The sequence below is a fragment of the Lampetra fluviatilis genome, chromosome 74 (assembly GCF_964198595.1).
Source record: "Lampetra fluviatilis chromosome 74, kcLamFluv1.1, whole genome shotgun sequence".
In the NCBI taxonomy this organism is placed as follows: Eukaryota; Metazoa; Chordata; class Hyperoartia; order Petromyzontiformes; family Petromyzontidae; genus Lampetra; species Lampetra fluviatilis.
Window position 1 is genome coordinate 2,469,260 of NC_136348.1, and position 18,548 is coordinate 2,487,807.

General features: G+C 45.5%; 1 protein-coding gene and 1 pseudogene across 1 annotated transcript in view; one reads left to right on the forward strand and one right to left on the reverse strand.

Annotated features, from left to right (window-relative positions):
* LOC144953346 (uncharacterized) overlaps window positions 1-18,548 on the forward strand; it is a 244,395-nt gene that overhangs the window by 199,006 nt on the left and 26,841 nt on the right. The window contains 1 exon segment of the mRNA XM_078883908.1: window positions 11,443-11,973. Within this exon segment, the coding sequence (XP_078740034.1) occupies window positions 11,443-11,973 (531 nt within the window).
* LOC144953324 (uncharacterized) lies at window positions 2,107-10,970 on the reverse strand (annotated as a pseudogene).

The following is an 18,548-nucleotide window of genomic DNA, read 5'->3' on the forward strand; positions in this document are numbered from 1 at the left end:
CTACACCTTCCGTTTCAAAGATCCCACCCTTGGTTCGCACGTCCATATTACATACATATTACATACAGACATGTTACATAGAGACATGTAACGTACTTACGAGCATAGTGTGATTCGAAGAGGACCACGGAGTAATTTTAATAATTTGAATGCGATTCCAATATCACACTTCAATGTATGGTGTTCCAATCTATAACACTAGCTTATAATGTTATTTTTTAGCGTTATAATGTAGAGGTCAAAAGTTTTATTGTTAGAGTTCACCACATTACATTTTACTATAAAAGTAGTTTACAGTGTTATTGTTATAGCGTTACAATGTATAGCTATAACAGTTATATTGTTCGAGTTTATAATGTTAGAGCTTACAGTGTGAGTTTATAATGTGAGAGTTTTTGGCCGTGCCCTGTCCTCGTGGGACCCCACACGGATTTGGAAATAATTGCAATGACCATGAATGAGCTGAGATTTGATCGACTAATGTTTACTTTGTTTCAACATATCTGAGTGCAGGTTAGTGCCATCTGGGCTTAGCGAATACTACTCATGAATGAACTCATACTCCTTTATGAAGGAATTGTAATCATGCCTTTTCTTGACGAATTGTTACCTTCAATATCGTCCTCAAATATACTGATAAAATACACAGCAGAGGGAAGGCTGCCTTGTTGGGGAGATGTAGTTTGGGTAAGGCGCTGTGACTGGAGTTAAACATTCGCTGCTTGGCCCCGTCGACAGCAGCGGAGACGATCCGATCCACTGCGCTCCATCTCCCCACAAGGTCCACGAAATTGTCAGTTTTTTATATGAACTTATGTTTTTCAAATCATATGAAATGTGATTGTGTTATAACATGTGATTGTTATACACTTTATATGTTTACATACCGTATATAGCTATTCGATTAAATTAACATGAAATTCATCCAACAGTGGACAGTTTGATTCTAATACGACTACAGTGGGATTTTAATAATTATAATGAGATTCAAATCTTGCAAATCCTACCCCCGGTTCGCAATCACTTAACATGCATATGGGCACAGTGTGATTCTAACATTATCACAGTGCGATTATAATTATTATTATGCGATTATAATCACGAACCTCCGTTTATTTTGTTCAAAACTAATAATACCGTACCTCTGTTTTGGTGTTATAAATGATGAAACTAGTTAATAGATTATTGTATTTTAATTATTTTAGTTATCGTTGATAGTGTTACAGTTCACATGTCATACTTGATGAGTAGGGACCGTAACGTTGCGAATAAATTTATAATGGGGACCTTTCCCCTCCAGAGACACATGTTAATGGAGAGACAGCCAAGATGCTGCCGGTTAAGGGTCTGATTTGTGTGACGAAGATCCTCCACCTGAAACTCGCATAAAACACGTTTTTGCTATGAACATTGTAAAATAAATAAACGGACAAACATTTGTTAAAAATACGTTTTTATTAATCTGCAATAATTTTTACGTTAAAACTCGAACCGAATGTTTATGTCCTATGTTCAAACAGTTACAGTACAATGCAAACCATATCCGTTCCAGGAATACCAAAGCGTTAAAGTATCATTCCCCATGAGTTTTTTATTAGTTCACCACGTTTGTTCACTCTGCGTCTATGTTGAAGTCAAGGCCATATATCCAACGAACGCGTCATCAATGTACTACCAACCAAAAAAAGCTTTATACTTGAAAAAAAAACGTTTAAAATGTTGAGTAAAGATCTAACTACAGATGCATTCCAACTTTAGCTCAACAGGAAGACTTAAACACTACAATATTGTCCGAAATTGAATCATCTCACAACCACTGCTCATCACACCACTTCACAAAGTAATCCGACAACATCAAAAATCACCACCTGCACGTCAAGAAACTCTCAAACGAACTGTAAAACTAAAGGGTCAGAATTATACACAAAAGTACTCTAGAATAGGTATAACTACATGCTACATTATATTTCAGTCACCGCTAGCTCTCGGGTTGATCCTCGAGCCACTCCATTACATCCAGCCATCTCTCGGGATCCAACTGCATGGGATCGAAGGTGGAATTAGCTCCAGGAATCATTGCAGCACCTTGAATTTCACCTTTTGATTTCAGCTTCCTATCATCGTGGACCTTCTGATGCCTCTTCCGTTTTGATGACTGTGCAAATGACTTCCACACACAGGGCACAGGAATGGCTTCTCGCCCGTGTGTGTTCTCTGATGAGTTTGAAGAGTTGATGAGTGTGCAAATGACTTCCCACACACAGTGCACAGGAATTGCTTCTCGCCCGTGTGTGTTTTCTGGTGACTCTGAAGATGTGATGACTTTGCAAATGTCTTCCCACACACAGGGCACAGGAATGGCTTCTCACCCGTGTGTGTTTTCTGGTGACTCTGAAGATATGATGACTGTGCAAATGCCTTTCCACACAGAGAGCATGGGAATTCCTTTTCGCCCGTGTGTGTTCTCTGATGCGTCTTCCGTTTTGAAGACTTTGCAAATGACTTTCCACACACGGGGCACAGGAATGGCTTCTCGCCCGTGTGTGTTTTCTTATGATCTTGAAGAGTTGATGACCGTGCACATGTCTTCCCACACACAGAGCACAGGAACGGCTTCTCTCCCGTGTGTGTTCTCTGATGACTCTGAAGATGTGATGGCCGTGAAAAGGACTTCACACACAAAGCTATTGAATGGCTTCTTGCCTCCGTGTGCGTGGGGCTGTGGAGAGCGTCTCTGCCCCATGTGAGCGTAGTAACAGCAGCGGTGTTATCGAGTCAAAAGTATGCTATCGGCCGTAAGGATGTTTAGCGTTGAGTTTTGGATTTTGTTAACGGCTAAGAAAAGAACGACACTCGGGTCTAACCGAGACGCAAAAAAATCCCATAAATTTGACGACAAACACGTTTAAGAGTTTATCTGCGAAAATAGACATTTACTTGGAGATTCACGTTATATATTGATGTCTAGAACCCTTCTGAAGATGTCGCCACGAACTCTCCCGACGGAAAGTCGACTAACTGTCGACACAGCAATTGTACTCGCCAGGCTGCGTTGTCTCGCGGTAGAAGGCCGATCAGCAGAGCGACGAGTCGAGCGTCCAACCTCATCAAGTTCCCTATCGAAATTGCATTGAGCTCTGCATTTGAGCCGCCTTATAACTCCCCCCCTTGGATCCAATCTTTTGTCTTTCAGGATATTTGCATTCGATTGTTCATTTTGGAAGGTACAATCTGCATGTTTATTAACATACCGAAGGGTAATGTGCCCATTGTGCTTCATGCATGAATATGTAAGTGCATCTCAGTGTGTAATTGTGCGCTTATTTTGAATAAATGGAAAAACGTTGTCCTCGATTTAAAGTGAATGCGGAGAAATTACAATGTAACTTTAGAAAAGGAAGAGAGCGGCCTTCTCGACGAGGGAGTGAAACCCGATGGGTAATATTCGTTTACAGCGTTACAATGGATAGGTTGTAGTTCATAGGTTATAATATTATATTTCACTATGTTAGAACTTAACATGTAAGCGTCTACAATATCAGAGTTGATCAAATGCGACGATCAAGGGCGTCAATCGGGTGAGTTTGATCAGAGGCTTTAATCAAAGGCGTCATCCCATCACGGAACACCACCTCCCTGCGTTTATTACAGCAACAGAAGCAACTACAGCAGCAACAACAGCAGCGACAACAACAGCAACATCACATTTCGAGGGCGACTCAGCTACTTCAGATTATGCTGCCCAGCTGTTTGTAGTCAGGACCTGCTCTCGCAGGACCCCACACGTCTTTGGAAATGTTTGCGATGATCATGGCTGAGCTGAGAATTAAGTCACTCAAGATTAATTATAGATTTGAAGCTTTAGTGATTGCAATGATTCATATTTCCGTTCCAGGAATACCAAAGCTTTCATTCCCAATGATTTCCTTATTAGTTCACCACATTTGTTCACTGTGCGTCTATGTTGCAGTCAAGGCCATATCCAACGAACGCGTCATCAATGTACATCCTGAAATCGACTATCTAAAGTCGATTAATACCAATCATAAAAAGCTATATACTTGAAAAAAAAACGTTTAAAATGTTGAGTAAAGATGTACCTACAGACGCATTCCAACTTTAGCTCAACAGGAACACTTAACGACTAAAATGTAACCCTCTCACAACCAGTGCTCATCACACCACTTCGGCAAGTAATCCCATAACATTACAAACCACCACTGTGCACGTCATTAAACTCTCACAAAAACTGTAAAACTAAAATGGTCAAAATTACACACAAAAGTACTCGATACGGCTTAATAGGTATAACCACATGACTTAATATTTTTTCAGTCACCCCGAGCTCTCGGGTTGACTCTCGAGCCACTCCATTACATCCAGCCATCTCTCGGGATCCAACTGCATGGGATCGAAGGTGGAAACTTCGTCAGGACTCATTGCAGCACCTTGAATTTCAGCTTTTGATTTCATTTTCCTATCATTGTGGACCTTCTGATGCCTGTTCATGGTTGACGAGTGTGCAAATGCCTTCCCACACACAGAGCACAGGAATGGCTTCTCGCCCGTGTGTGTTCTCTGATGAGTTTGAAGAGTTGACGACTGTGCAAATGCCTTCCCACACACAGAGCACAGGAATGGCTTCACGCCCGTGTTTGTTCTCTGGTGACTCTGAAGATGTGATGAGTTTGTAAATGTCTACCCACACACAGGGCACAGGAATGGCTTCTCGCCCGTGTGTGTTCTCTGATGAGTTTGAAGAGTTGACGACTGTGTAAATGTCTTCCCACACACAGAGCAAAGGAATGGCTTCTCGCCCGTGTGTGTTCTCTGATGAGTTTGAAGAGTTGATGCCTGCGCAAATGTCTTCCCACATACAGAGCACAGGAATAGCTTCTCGCCCGTGTGTGTTTTCTTATGATCTTTAAGAGTTGATGACCGTGCAAATGTCTGCCCACACACAGAGCAAAGGAATGGCTTCTCTCCCGTGTGTGATTTCTGATGGTCTTGAAGAGTTGACGACTGTGCAAATGCCTTCCCACACACATGGCACAGGAATGGCTTCTCGCCCGTGTGCGTGGAGCTGTGGAGAGCGTCTCTGCTCCATGTGAGCGTAGTAACAGCAGCGGTGTTATCGAGTCAAAAGTATGCTATCGGCCGTAATGATGTTTAGCGTTGAGTTTTGGATTTTGTTAACTGCTAAGAAAAGAACGACACTCGGGTCTAACCGAGACGCAAAAAAATCCCATAAATTTGACGACAAACACGTTTAAGAGTTTATCTGCGAAAATAGACACTTACTTGGAGATTCACGTTATATATTGATGTCTAAAACCCTTCTGCAGCAATTGTGCTCGACAGGCTGCGTTGTCTCGCGGTAGAATGCCGATCAGCAGAGCGACGAGTCGAGCGTCCAACCTCATCAAGTTCCCTCTCGAAATGGCATTGAGCTCTGCATCTGAGCCGCCTTATAACTCCCCCCCTTGGATCCAATCTTTTGTCTTTCAGGATATTTGCATTCGATTGTTCATTTTGGAAGGTACAATCCGCATGTCTATTAACATACCGAAGGGTAATGTGCCCATTGTGCTTCATGCATGAATATGTATGTGCATCTCAGTGTGTAATTGTGCGCTTATTTTGATTAAATGGAAAAACTTTGTCCTCGATTTAAAGTGAATGTAGAGAAATTAGCATGTAACTTTAGAAAAGGAAGAGAGCGGCCTTCTCGACGAGGGAGTGAAACCCAATAGGAAATATTATTTTACAGCGTTACAATGGATAGGTTGTAGTTCATAGGTTATAATATTATGTTTCACTATGATAGAGCTTAACATGTGAGAGTATGCAATATCAGAGTTGATCAAATGCGACGATCAAGGGCGTCAATCGGGTGAGTTTGATCAGAGGCTTTAATCAAAGGCGTCATCCCATCACGGAACACCACCTCCCTGCGTTTTTCACAGCAACAGAAGCAACTACAACAGCAGCGACAACAACAGCAGCAACATCACATTTCGAGGGCGACGCAGCTACTTCCGATTCTGCTGCCCAGCTGTTTGTAGTCAGGACCTGCTCTCGCAGGACCCCACACGTCTTTGGAAATGATTGCGATGATCATGTCTGAGCTGAGAATGAAGTTACTCAAGATTACTTTGTTTAACCATAACTTTAGGTAGGTTAGTGTCATCGGGGCTGTGTGAATACTACTCATGAATGAAATCACACTCCTGTATGACCGATATTGTACTAAATTTGGTTGATCGAGTAGAACAAGGCACGTGCCACGTCCAGACGAATTCATATCAACAACAGTGTCCTTAAATATGATGCTAAAATAAATGTTAACACTGGATTAAACGTGCACCTCTTAACCCCTCCCTCGCATTTACGACTAATGATGTGCATTTGCACATAACATACATTCAAGCACAATAAAATGCTAATACGACCATGTCCTGGAAACCATGGCAAGGTCATCCCATGAGGACTGCCTGGATGAAAACCAGCATGGAAGGGGCCCAGTGTGGGGCCGGCTATGCTAATGACATAGTCCCGTGTGTGTGTGTGATGTGAGGTCTCCTGGCAGCAGTCATTCTCCGCTGTAGTCCTGGCATCTGCTGCTCAGCTTCATTCCACAGCTGTGGTCCCAGTGGCACCGTCTCTCTGGGGACCCGTGTGGTGTGTGTAGCGAGTATCACGGGGTGGGCGGGTAGTGTGGTGATAGCGGTCACGTTTGGCACCGATGCACGACCACCGCCACCACCCCTACTGGGCGGTGGACCTGCCACCACAAAGCAGCACGCGGCGGAGGAGTGAGGCGATCGCTCTCGCCACGCGAGCGAGGCCCCCTCGCTTCCTCTTCTTTTCGTGCATCTCCACCTGCACCGCTTCCGTTTTCTCCTCCGTCTCATCCTCCTCCATCCCCTCTTCTTCATCCTCCACCACCATCTTCTCCTCTACCTCCTCTTCCTGCACCACCTCCATCTTCTCCATCTTCTTCTCCTCCGCTAGCACCATCTCTTCCTCCTTCATCTCCTCCTCAACTTCCGGCACCACCATCTCCACCACCGTCTTCTCTTCCTCCTCCACCACCATTGTTTCCCCTTTGTCCGTCGTCTTCATGTCCTCCACCACGACCATCTGTTCATCCTTTGTTGTCTCCTTGTCCTCCATCTCTGTATTGTCTTTCTCCTCTCCCTCCGTGTGCTCCTCCATTGTCACCATCACAATCTCGTCCTCCTTTGCCTTCTCTTCCTTCGATTTCTCCTCCTCTGTCTCTACCTCATCCTCCATCATCTCCTTCACCTCTTCCTTCGTCTCCTTCTCCACAACCTCTGTCTTCACTTCAAAGGCCTGGACGAGTGAGGAGGAGGGCTGCACTGGCTCAGATCTGTGAAGAGACAACACAACACCGTTCCACCTTGCTGCTACGGCAGACATCGCCATCTTCCCATCGTCCGTGGGTAGAATGTGTGGCGGATTAATTCGAGCTGAATAGAAACAGCAATAACGACATGGCTAATGAGTGTGCTTAGTATTGGTGCTGTCATTCTCATGGCGCCAGGCTATCCTTGAGATAGGTGCAGCTGTGTCTCACACAGACTGCTGTAGTTTCACAGTAGTGGGTGGCGTTGCTGTGCAAATTTAGCTGAATAATTTGAAGTGACATTTTTTGTCTTCTTAGGTTTTTTTGGTAAAGTCACGTAGAAAGTAAGATAAAATAAAAACAAAAATCACGACGTTTCGGAGGCAACACAAATCTCCGTCATCAGGTGGGACCGTCACAGCCAGATTAGCTGTATCAAGTGAGGCAATGATTCAAGATGTAATCCCTTAAAATCGAGTTGAGGGGGGAGGGAGAGGGAGGGGGGAGCTCATCAGACTATGGTAGCCAATGAAAGGAACGTATCGGGAGGGAGGGGGGGCGAGGCCAAAATGGTGGGCGATGGACGTGGAAGCGCTTGTGCCCAAGCGGCCAATTACTGCACATGTGTTGGCGTGTGCAGTAATTGGCCGCTTGGGCACAAGCGCTTCCACGTCCATCGCCCACCATTTTGGCCTCGCCCCCCCTCCCTCCCGATACGTTCCTTTCATTGGCTACCATAGTCTGATGAGCTCCCCCCTCCCTCTCCCTCCCCCCTCAACTCGCTTTTAAGGGATTACATCTTGAATCATTGCCTCACTTGATACAGCTAATCTGGCTGTGACGGTCCCACCTGATGACGGAGACTTGTGTTGCCTCCGAAACGTCGTGATTTTTGTTTTTATTTTATTTTATTTTACTTTCTACGTGACTTTACCGAAAAAAACCCAAGAAGATGATTCCTTGCAGTCACGAAAGCTTCAAATCTAGAATTGACATTTTTTGGTTCTTTTGGTAAAGTCACGTAGGTATAAAATATAGTAAATTAAATAACAACGTTTCGATTGCAACACAAGCAATCATCATCAGGTGGGAAAACCACAGCAAGAAACGTTCTTGCAATAACGACATGGCCATCGAAACGTCGTGATTTAATTTATTTGATTTCATACCTACGTGAATTTACCGATATATCCAAAGAGTATGGATCCCTGTAGTCACGAAAACTTCAAATCTAGATTGAAACTTTCTATATGTATATTCTAATTGACCTTTTGCACATAATGTCCTAAGCATTTCAAATGGCATCGATAGAGATCCTGAACGTCCACTGTGACGGAATGGGTGTGGATCGGTGTGGTCAATGCAGCAGCAATAATAGCCAAGGCGGGAAGCAAGATCTGATCTGTAAGCGGTGAAGAATGAATGCATGACCATTTGGCCGCTTCAACACATCCATTGCATGCGATGAGCCTCTCGCATCTCTCATCTCATCGCGTTTTAAATTGGACACCCCTCTCAGTGGTAGCTGGCGCTGTGCATTACAAGGCGACTTGGCAGCTGGCCTGGAAATAGGCGATAGACAGCGAAAATCTCACGGTGGATGGAGGGTTACATGGTGAAGATATGCCCACTTTGTTACGTGGTCTAACCCAGAATTCAGTTATGAAAAATAAATCTGTCCACAGAATAGCGGAATGTACACATGGGGTTTGCAGTGTCTGTGTATTTTGAGAGCGCGACAGGGCTTGAGCACCTGTGCGTCACAGCAACATTGACCTGGGTTTGATTTCCACGTTTGGCCACATTCTCCGTGTGGATTATGCAGCCACATGTTCTGGGAATGTTCTGCAGCCTTCTCCCTGTTACTGAACCCACACAAGCAATGCAAATCGTTCAATTTGGATCGCAAACAGTAGCAACTTTCTTGCAAAATGCGAGCAAACTTGGCAGAATCCTCCTGAAAAAAAGTTTTGAGACCGAGTAAGGCTGATGCTGCGTGAGAAGCATGGCAATAAATAACAAAAATAAACACACAGGGCGCACACGCAGAGTGGTTTACCGTGGTTCAGCGACTCCGGAGTTTGCTTTATCTTCTTGGAAGCCCTCTTCTCCAAAGCTCGGAGCTATTGGGCCCCACACAGGATTGGAGGACGTGGTGGTGGTGGTGGCGGAGGTGGTGTCAGTGGTGGTGGTACTGCTGGAGGTAGCGGTCTGGAGCCATTGTCGCTCGATCTTGGCGAGGCGCTCTTCCTCCTCGAGGCGCTTTTGCTCCACAAGACGCTTCTCCATCAAGTGCTCCTCCTCCTCCTCTTGACGCTTCACCTCAACGAGGCGCTTCTCTTCCTCGACCCGCTGCACCTCAATGAGGCGCTGCTCCTCGACAAGGCGCTTCTCTTCTTCCACCCGCTTCTCCCCCATGAGGCGCCTCTCTTCCTTGACCCGCTTCACATCTATGAGGCGCTTCTCTTCCTCCAGATGCTTCTCCTTGAGACGCTTCACCTCGCGAAGGCGCTTCTCCTCCATGAAGCGCGTTTCTTCAAGGAGGCGCTTTTCCATGACGCGTTTCACGTCTTTGAGTATTTTGTTTCGAAGGCACTTCTGCTCCGTTTGGTGCTTCAACTTGGCGAGGCGCTTCACCTCATTGGGGCGCTTCTCTTCCATTGTGCATTTCTCCTTCGCAAGGCGCTTGTCCTCCTGGAGACGCTTCACTCCGCTGAAGTTCTTCACCTCCCCAATGCTCCTCTGTTCACGCGAAGATAAGCACATGCCCATTTAGACATGCACACTCAGGACAACATCCATTCTCGCAGGCACACAAACATGGACGGGCACATAGACAAACAAAAATGCATACTGGCACATCTATGTACGGATGCAATAATGCACATTAACTCATGCAAACATGCTAGCAAACGTATGAATATACACCATCACCTAATGTTATCAAAATACATATTACATCCTCATATTCTCACAAATTCAATACACGCACTTAATGCAGTGATAGTCTACAACGATTTCATGGCGATTTTTGGCAACAATCATCACGGGCAATAGTTTATATAGAATGTTCCATTGTAAAGATCTGGATGCCCATAATCTGGATACATTTTATTGCAGCACCCATAATGGCCAACTGGAATGGCAACTTCCAATCAGCTCACAGACATAATCCATGAGATTGCCTGATATCATTCTGTCTTCATTGGTAATGAATGGCGACTTCATTTGCCTGCACGAGTGGGATATGGCATGACGTGATGGTGGAGAGATGGAGGGATGGTGTTGGGAGATGGTGTTGTGATATAGAGAGGTGAAATTGTGGAATGTTCTGGAGAGATGGTGTCGTGATGGTATTGACGCATTGAGGCTCTGTGACGGTGTATTGAGTTGGTGGTGGTGTGATGAGAAAGGTGACGTGAAGAGATAATGTGAGTTGTAGTGATGTTTTGGTGCAATGGTGTGGTGAAATGGTGTGAGAATGTGGTGTTTGACCCCCATAGACCCCATACACACATTTGGGGAGGGATGCTCGTAGCTTTGGCCTGGGAAAGGGTCCACTTCATCCATAATGTCCCCCCACGTGGTTGACTGGCGCCATGACTCCCGGGCTACGGAAAACAAAATTAATTCAAAGGACGAGTAATGTCTTAGAGAACGAAGCACGTGGATATTCACACAACTAATTCTGAGATTCTTGTAATTACCTCTCAACACATAACATGATCTGCTGTTGAGAAACATTAGTCACATGGAAGTAAAACATTACAAGTCATATTTTTGTAAGCATGTTGAGATCATCAATTTCATAAAGTTGAGACCCCCATTTAAACCAATATGGCTGAAACGCAGTTCTAAATCCATGCTGTCTGCCACACTTGACCGTTACCTCTTCCCATCACCGCCACGTCTACTAAAATAAATTAATAAGGGAGCTGCCTCCTCTGCATAAAAACCACGTGCTACAGGTAACTGGGACTTACCATCATAGTCCTCGATAACACCGCTGCTGTTACTACGCTCACATGGAGCAGAGACGCTCTCCACAGCCTCACGCACACGGGGGCAAGAAGAAATTCAATTGCTCTGTATGTGGGAAGTCCTTTTCAAGGCCATCACATCTTCATAGTCACCAGAAAACACACACGGGCGAGAAGCCATTCCTGTGCCCTGTGTGTGGGAAGACATTTGCAGACTCATCAACTCTTCAAACTCATCAGAGAACACACACGGGCGAGAAGCCATTCCTGTGCCCTATGTGTGGGAAGACATTTGCAAAGTCATCACATCTTCAGAGTCATCAGAAAACACACACGGGCGAGAAGCCATTCCTGTGCCCTGTGTGTGGGAAGGCATTTGCACAGTCATCACATCTTCAGAGTCATCAGAAAACACACACGGGCGAGAAGCCATTCCTGTGCCCTGTGTGTGGGAAGGCATTTGCACAGTCATCACATCTTCAGAGTCATCAGAGAACACACACGGGCGAGAAGCCATTCCTGTGCTCTGTGTGTGGGAAGACATTTGCACAGTCATCAACTCTTCAAACTCATAAGAAAACACACACGGGCGAGAAGCCGTTCCTGTGCTCTGTGTGTGGGAAGGCATTTGCACACTCGTCAACCATGAACAGGCATCAGAAGGTCCACAATGATAGGAAAATGAAATCAAAAGCTGAAATTCAAGGTGCTGCAATGAGTCCTGACGAAGTTTCCACCTTCGATCCCATGCAGTTGGATCCCGAGAGATGGCTGGATGTAATGGAGTGGCTCGAGAGTCAACCAGAGAGCTCGGGGTGACTGAAAAAAGATTATGTCATGTGGTTATACCTATTAAGCCGTATCGAGTACTTTTGTGTGTAATTTTGACCATTTTAGTTTTGCAGTTTTTATGAGAGTTTAATGACGTGCCCAGTGGTGGTTTGTAATGTTATCGGATTACTTGCCGAAGTGGTGTGATGAGCACTGGTTGTGAGAGGGTTACATTTTAGTCGTTAAGTGTTCCTGTTGAGCTAAAGTTGGAATGCGTCTGTAGGTACATCTTTACTCAACATTTTAAACGTTTTTTTTTCAAGTATATAGCTTTTTATGATTGGTATTAATCGACTTTAGATAGACGATTTCAGGATGTACATTGATGACGCGTTCGTTGGATATGGCCTTGACTGCAACATAGACGCACAGTGAACAAATGTGGTGAACTAATAAGGAAATCATTGGGAATGAAAGCTTTGGTATTCCTGGAACGGAAATATGAATCCTTGCAGTCACTAAAGCTTCAAATCTAGAATTAATCTTGAGTGACTTAATTCTCAGCTCAGCCATGATCATCGCAATCATTTCCAAAGACGTGTGGGGTCCTGCGAGAGCAGGTCCTGACTACAAACAGCTTGGCAGCAGAATCTGAAGTAGCTGCGTCGCCCTCGAAATGTGATGTTGCTGCTGTTGTTGTCGCTGCTGTTGTTGCTGCTGTAGTTGCTTCTGTTGCTGTAATAAACGCAGGGAGGTGGTGTTCCGTGATGTGATGACGCCTTTGACTAAAGCCTCTGATCAAACTCACCCGATTGACGCCTTTGATCGTCGCGTTTGATCAACTCTGATATTGTATACTCTCACATGTTAAGCTCTATCATAGTGAAATATAATATTATAACCTATGAACTACAACCTATCCATTGTAACGCTGTAAACGAATATTACCCATTGGGTTTCACTCCCTCGTCGAGAAGGCCGCTCTCTTCCTTTTCTAAAGTTACATTGTAATTTCTCCGCATTCACTTTAAATCGAGGACAATGTTTTTCCATTTATTCAAAATAAGCGCACAATTACACACTGAGATGCACTTACATATTCATGCATGAAGCACAATGGGCACATTACTCTTCGGTATGTTATTATACATGCGGATTGTACCTTCCAAAATTAACAATCGAATGCAAATATCCTGAAAGACAAAGGATTGGATCCTAGGGGGGGAGTTATAAGGCGGCTCAGAAGCAGAGCTCAATGCCATTTCGAGAGGGAACTTGATGAGGTTGGACGCTCGACTCGTCGCTCTGCTGATCGCCCTTCAACCGCGAGACAACGCAGCCTGGCGATCACAATTGCTGTGTCGACAGTAAGGCGACTTTGCGTCGGGAGAGTTCGTGGCGACATCTTCAGACGGGTTCCAGACATCGATATACCGTGAATCTCCAAGTAAGTGTCTATTTTTGCGGAACGTGTTCGTCGTCAAATTAGTGGGATTTTTTGGCGTCTCGGTTAAACGCGAGTGTCGTTCTTGTTTTAGCAGTTAACAAAATCCAAAACTCAACGCTAAACATCCTTGCTGCCGATAGCGTACTTTTGACTCGATAACACCGCTGCTGTTACTACGCTCACATGGAGCAGAGACGCTCTCCACAGCCCCACGTACACGGAGGCAAGAAGCCATTCAATTGCTCTGTGTGTGGGAAGACATTTTCATGGCCATCACATCTTCAGAGACACCAGAGAACACACACGGGCGAGAAGACGTTCCTGTGCCCTGTGTGTGGGAAGACATTTGCACACTCGTCACATCTTCAGAGTCACGAGAGAAAACACACTGGTGAGAAGCCATTCCCGTGCTCTGTGTGTGGGAAGGCATTTGCACAGTCATCACATCTTCAGAGTCATCAGAGAACACACACGGGCGAGAAGCCATTCCTGTGCTCTGTGTGTGGGGAGGCCTTTACACGGGCATCAACTCTTCAAACTCATCAGAGAACACACACGGGCGAGAAGCCGTTCCTGTGTTCTGTGTGTGGGAAGGCATTTTCACTTTCAGCAAACTGCCAACGCCATCAGAAAACACATACGGGCGAGAAGTCATTCCTGTGCCCTGTGTGTGGTAAGACATTTGCACACTCGTCAACTCTTCAGAACCATCAGAGAACACACACGGGCGAAACGCCATTCCTGTGCCCTGTGTGTGGGAAGGCATTTGCACGGTCATCAACCATGAACAGGCATCAGAAGGTTCACAATGATAGGAAACTGAAATCAAAAGTTGAAATTCAAGGTGCTGCAATGAGTCCTGAAGAAGTTTTCACCTTCGATCCCATGCAGTTGGATCCCGAGAGATGGCTGGATGTAATGGAGTGGCTCGAGAGTCAACCAGAGAGCTCGGGGTGACTGAAACATAATATTGCATGTGGTTATACCTTTTAATCGGTATAGAGTACTTTTTGGTTATAATTTTTACCGTTTTAGTTCTACAGTTTTTGGGAGAGTTTCGTGACGTGCACAGTGGTGGTTTGTAATGTTATCGGATTACTTGCCGAAGTGGTGTGAAGAGCACTGGTTGTGAGAGGGTTCAATTGTAGTCGTTAAGTGTTCCTGTTGAGCTAAAGTTGGAATGCGTCTGTAGGTACATCTTTACTCAACATTTTAGCTTTTTTTGATTGGTATTAATCGGCTTTAGATAGCCGGTTTTCAGGATGTACATTGATGACGCGTTCGTTGGATATATGGCCTTGACTTCAACATAGACGCAGAGTGAACAAATGTGGTGAACTAATAAGGAAATCATGGGGAATTATATTTTAACGCTTTGGTATTCCTGGAACGGAAATGGTTTGCATTGTACTGGAAATGTGTGAACATAAGACATAATACATATTCCCTTCGAGTTTTGACGTAAAAATGATTGCAGATGAATAAAAACGTATTTTTAACAAATGTTTGTACGGTCTTTATTTCATAATGTTCCTAGAAAAAACATGTTAAGAGATTTTCAGGTGGAGGATCTCCGTCACACAAGTGTGCCCTTAACCGGCAGCATCTTGGCTGTCTACCCGATTAACACGTGTTCCTTGAGGGGAAAGGTCCCCGTAGTTAATCCTTCATCAACGTACCAGTCCCTAATCCATAAGTATGTCGGGGATAAACTGTACTCTATAACATGTAAACTAATACTATAAACGATAACACTAAACATTAAACGATAATAAACTAGTGTATTAGTAGGTATTATAATATCATTAGAAGCATTAGAATCACAGTGTGGTCGTATAAGAATCGCTAATATGTATGTATAGTGTACATGCAAGGATCGGATACAATTATTACAATTACAACATGGTCATATTACAATCACGATTTTCACTGCGATATGTAATCGAAAAACAAAAGACGGAATATATTTGTATAAATACACACACAGAATCATAAACTCATGAGATTATGAATCGTTCCAATTATTATAAGAATCACAAATTGTGACAAAAACTAAATCCCACAATCAAAACACCACGCTCACGTGACGAATTCTTAAACAAACTGCAACACTCAAGTGACAGAACTCAACAAAAAAACGCCCAATAAAAAGAACAACATCAATGGCCAAATCCTAAAAACAGACAACACACGCACGTTAGTAGCTGTTAGAAGAAAACAACACCTACCACCTTCAACTAAACACATTATACAGCCCCAAACAGCCAACTCGTAATGGGGCGGTATATGACAGCCTTCGCTGCTGTCGACGGGGCCAAGCAGCGAGTGTTTAACTCCATTGTTTCAGAATCCGTGTCATCACACGGCCACAGCGCCTTAGCCAAACTACATCTCCCGAACAAGGCAGCCTTCCCTATGCTGTGCATTATAGCAATATATTTACGGACGCACTTGAAGATACCAATTCGTCTTGAAAAGTCAGGCGACTTGTTCTACCAACACGATTTCAAATTTCTACCGAAATAAGTATGAGTTCATTCATGAGTAGTATTCACTAAGCCCCGATGACATTAACCTACACACAGTTATGATTAAACAAAGTAAACATTCGTCGCTCATCCCAGCTCAGACATGATCATAGCAATTATTTCCAAATCCGTGTCGGGTCCCACGAGAACATGGCACTTCAACAAACTCTCAAATTGTAAACTCACATTGCATACTCTAACATTATAAACTCTAACAATATAACCTTTAAACTATGAGCTATACATTGTAACGCTTTAAAATAACACTACAAACTAGTGTTATAGTAAACTATAATGTTGTGAACTCTAACAATATAAGCTATGAGCGATACATTTTAACGCTATAAATTTACATCATAAACTAGTGTTACAGATTAGAACGAAGTACATTGAAGTGTGATATTCGAATCTCATTCGAAATTCGATTTAAAGCTTTCGTGACTGCAGGGGTTCATCTTCTTGGTTCTTTCGGTAAGTTACATAGAAGGACTTTACCGAAAGAACCAAGAAGATGAACTCATTCAAATTCTTAGCTTCACACCGTGGTCCTCTAAGAATCACACTATGCTCGTGAGTATATAACATGTCTGTATGTAATATGCATTAATATAATGTCTGTATGTATGTGTAGTATAGTAAACTACGGCGGGAGACCACTTGACAGGTAGCACACTTTATTCACACTTGGGTTGTCACAATAACACGTGTTGTCACTACAGCTCACGCTACACGTTCCACCTGACACGTGTGGTATCTACAGCTCACGCTACACGTTCCACCTGACACTGGTGGTTACTACAGCTCACGCTACCCGTTCCACCCGGCTACACACAGACGGGCATTCCAGCCCCGTAGCATCCGGGGGAACCTCTAGACCCACCCCAGCTTGGGTACGAATCCCGACCACTGGGTCCCGCGACCCGGTCCTCACACGGACGTCTGGCCCCCGGGTCCCAAGGTCCCGCCTCTGAGCCACACAAGGCCCCGGTCCTTACAAGGACAGCGGGACTAGGTGTCTCAGGGCCCTATCTCTTCCTCCTCCGTCTTCCGTCTTCACTGGTCACCAACTTCTCCCCGAGCGCCCGCGCGCACCGCCTTATATAGCCCTCCGCTCCAAGGAGACGGAGCCTATGCGGACCGCGATGTGAGCACCCACCCTAGCCGACCAATCATCACGCGCTGCCACACGATCCCTTCTTGTGTCAGCGCACATAACCAATCACCACGCGCTGCCACACGATCCATCACTGTCAGCGCGCATCACCAACACACAGCCAATTTACCATCACATAACCCATGATCCCGTGCTGACCTACGATCCCTCACCGTCAGCGAGCGTCACCAACACACAGCCAATCACCACGCGCTACCCCACGATCCCTACCAATAGCGCGTATCACCACTACATCACCCCCCCCCCCCCCCCCACATAGCTCGCAGCCGGCCCGGCTGCCAAACAACAACAAACCAACAAAAAAAACCCCACTCCCGAAGTGTGCCCCGTAACACAACAACAACGCAACACAACAACACAACAACACAACAACACAACACAACCTATGTACAAACCGACGAGCAACACAATAAAGCTATTCCGAAAAAAAACGTGTCCAGTGTCTCCTTGACTACCGATCCCCCTTCCGCACGCTCCTTGAACAGGTGATAAAGCGGTCGAGCGGACGGGGAACGTAGTGACGAGACGCTCCGGCCGCATCGGCCCGCATCCCCACCCCATTTATTCGGTCAGGAAAAGTTGCACGACCTAGCGCGAGTCCGCCTGGCCGGTCCGTCGTACGGGACGAGACGCTGTCGACCGTCCGGTGGTACCGGCAGCCCAGGAAGGCACGGTTCGGGCCTGGAAGAACCGGCCGTGCCCCGGGGATCTGGTCGCCGGTGGTCGGCAGCCGTCAGTTCCCGGACACCTGGGAGCGGATCAGGCGAAAACATTTGAGGATCAGGCGAAGGAATCTCCCTCCCCGGGTCGTCGGTCACATCACCTGCTCGGTCATCACGACACAAAGGAAGGCCATATGGTGGCGAGAGCGGTTTTAGCCGGGAGGGGTGAACGTACCACCAGCGCTTTCCCCATTTTATCTGAACACACTGGGGGCGTGCAACCCGCACGACCTCCACGGGTCCCCGCCATGGCCTCAACAATTTAGGTGACGTAGCCAAAGGTGCATGAGGGCAGTGCAGCCAGGCCCTATCGCCCGGTTTCCAATCGTGCACGGACACCTTCCGTGCACGCAAGCGCTCGTTGGCGACTTGCCGAGATCTCGAATTAAGCCGTGCTGCCTCCCGTGCCTCGGCGAGTTTAGCAATGTTAAATTTAATATGGTCGGTCAATTTGGAATTAGGCCGTGGCACGGAAAGTCCCAGCTGAGTCTCCATGGGCGGATCGGCCTCCCGACCATACATCAGATAAAATGGGGAAAACCCCGTAGCTGCGTGGG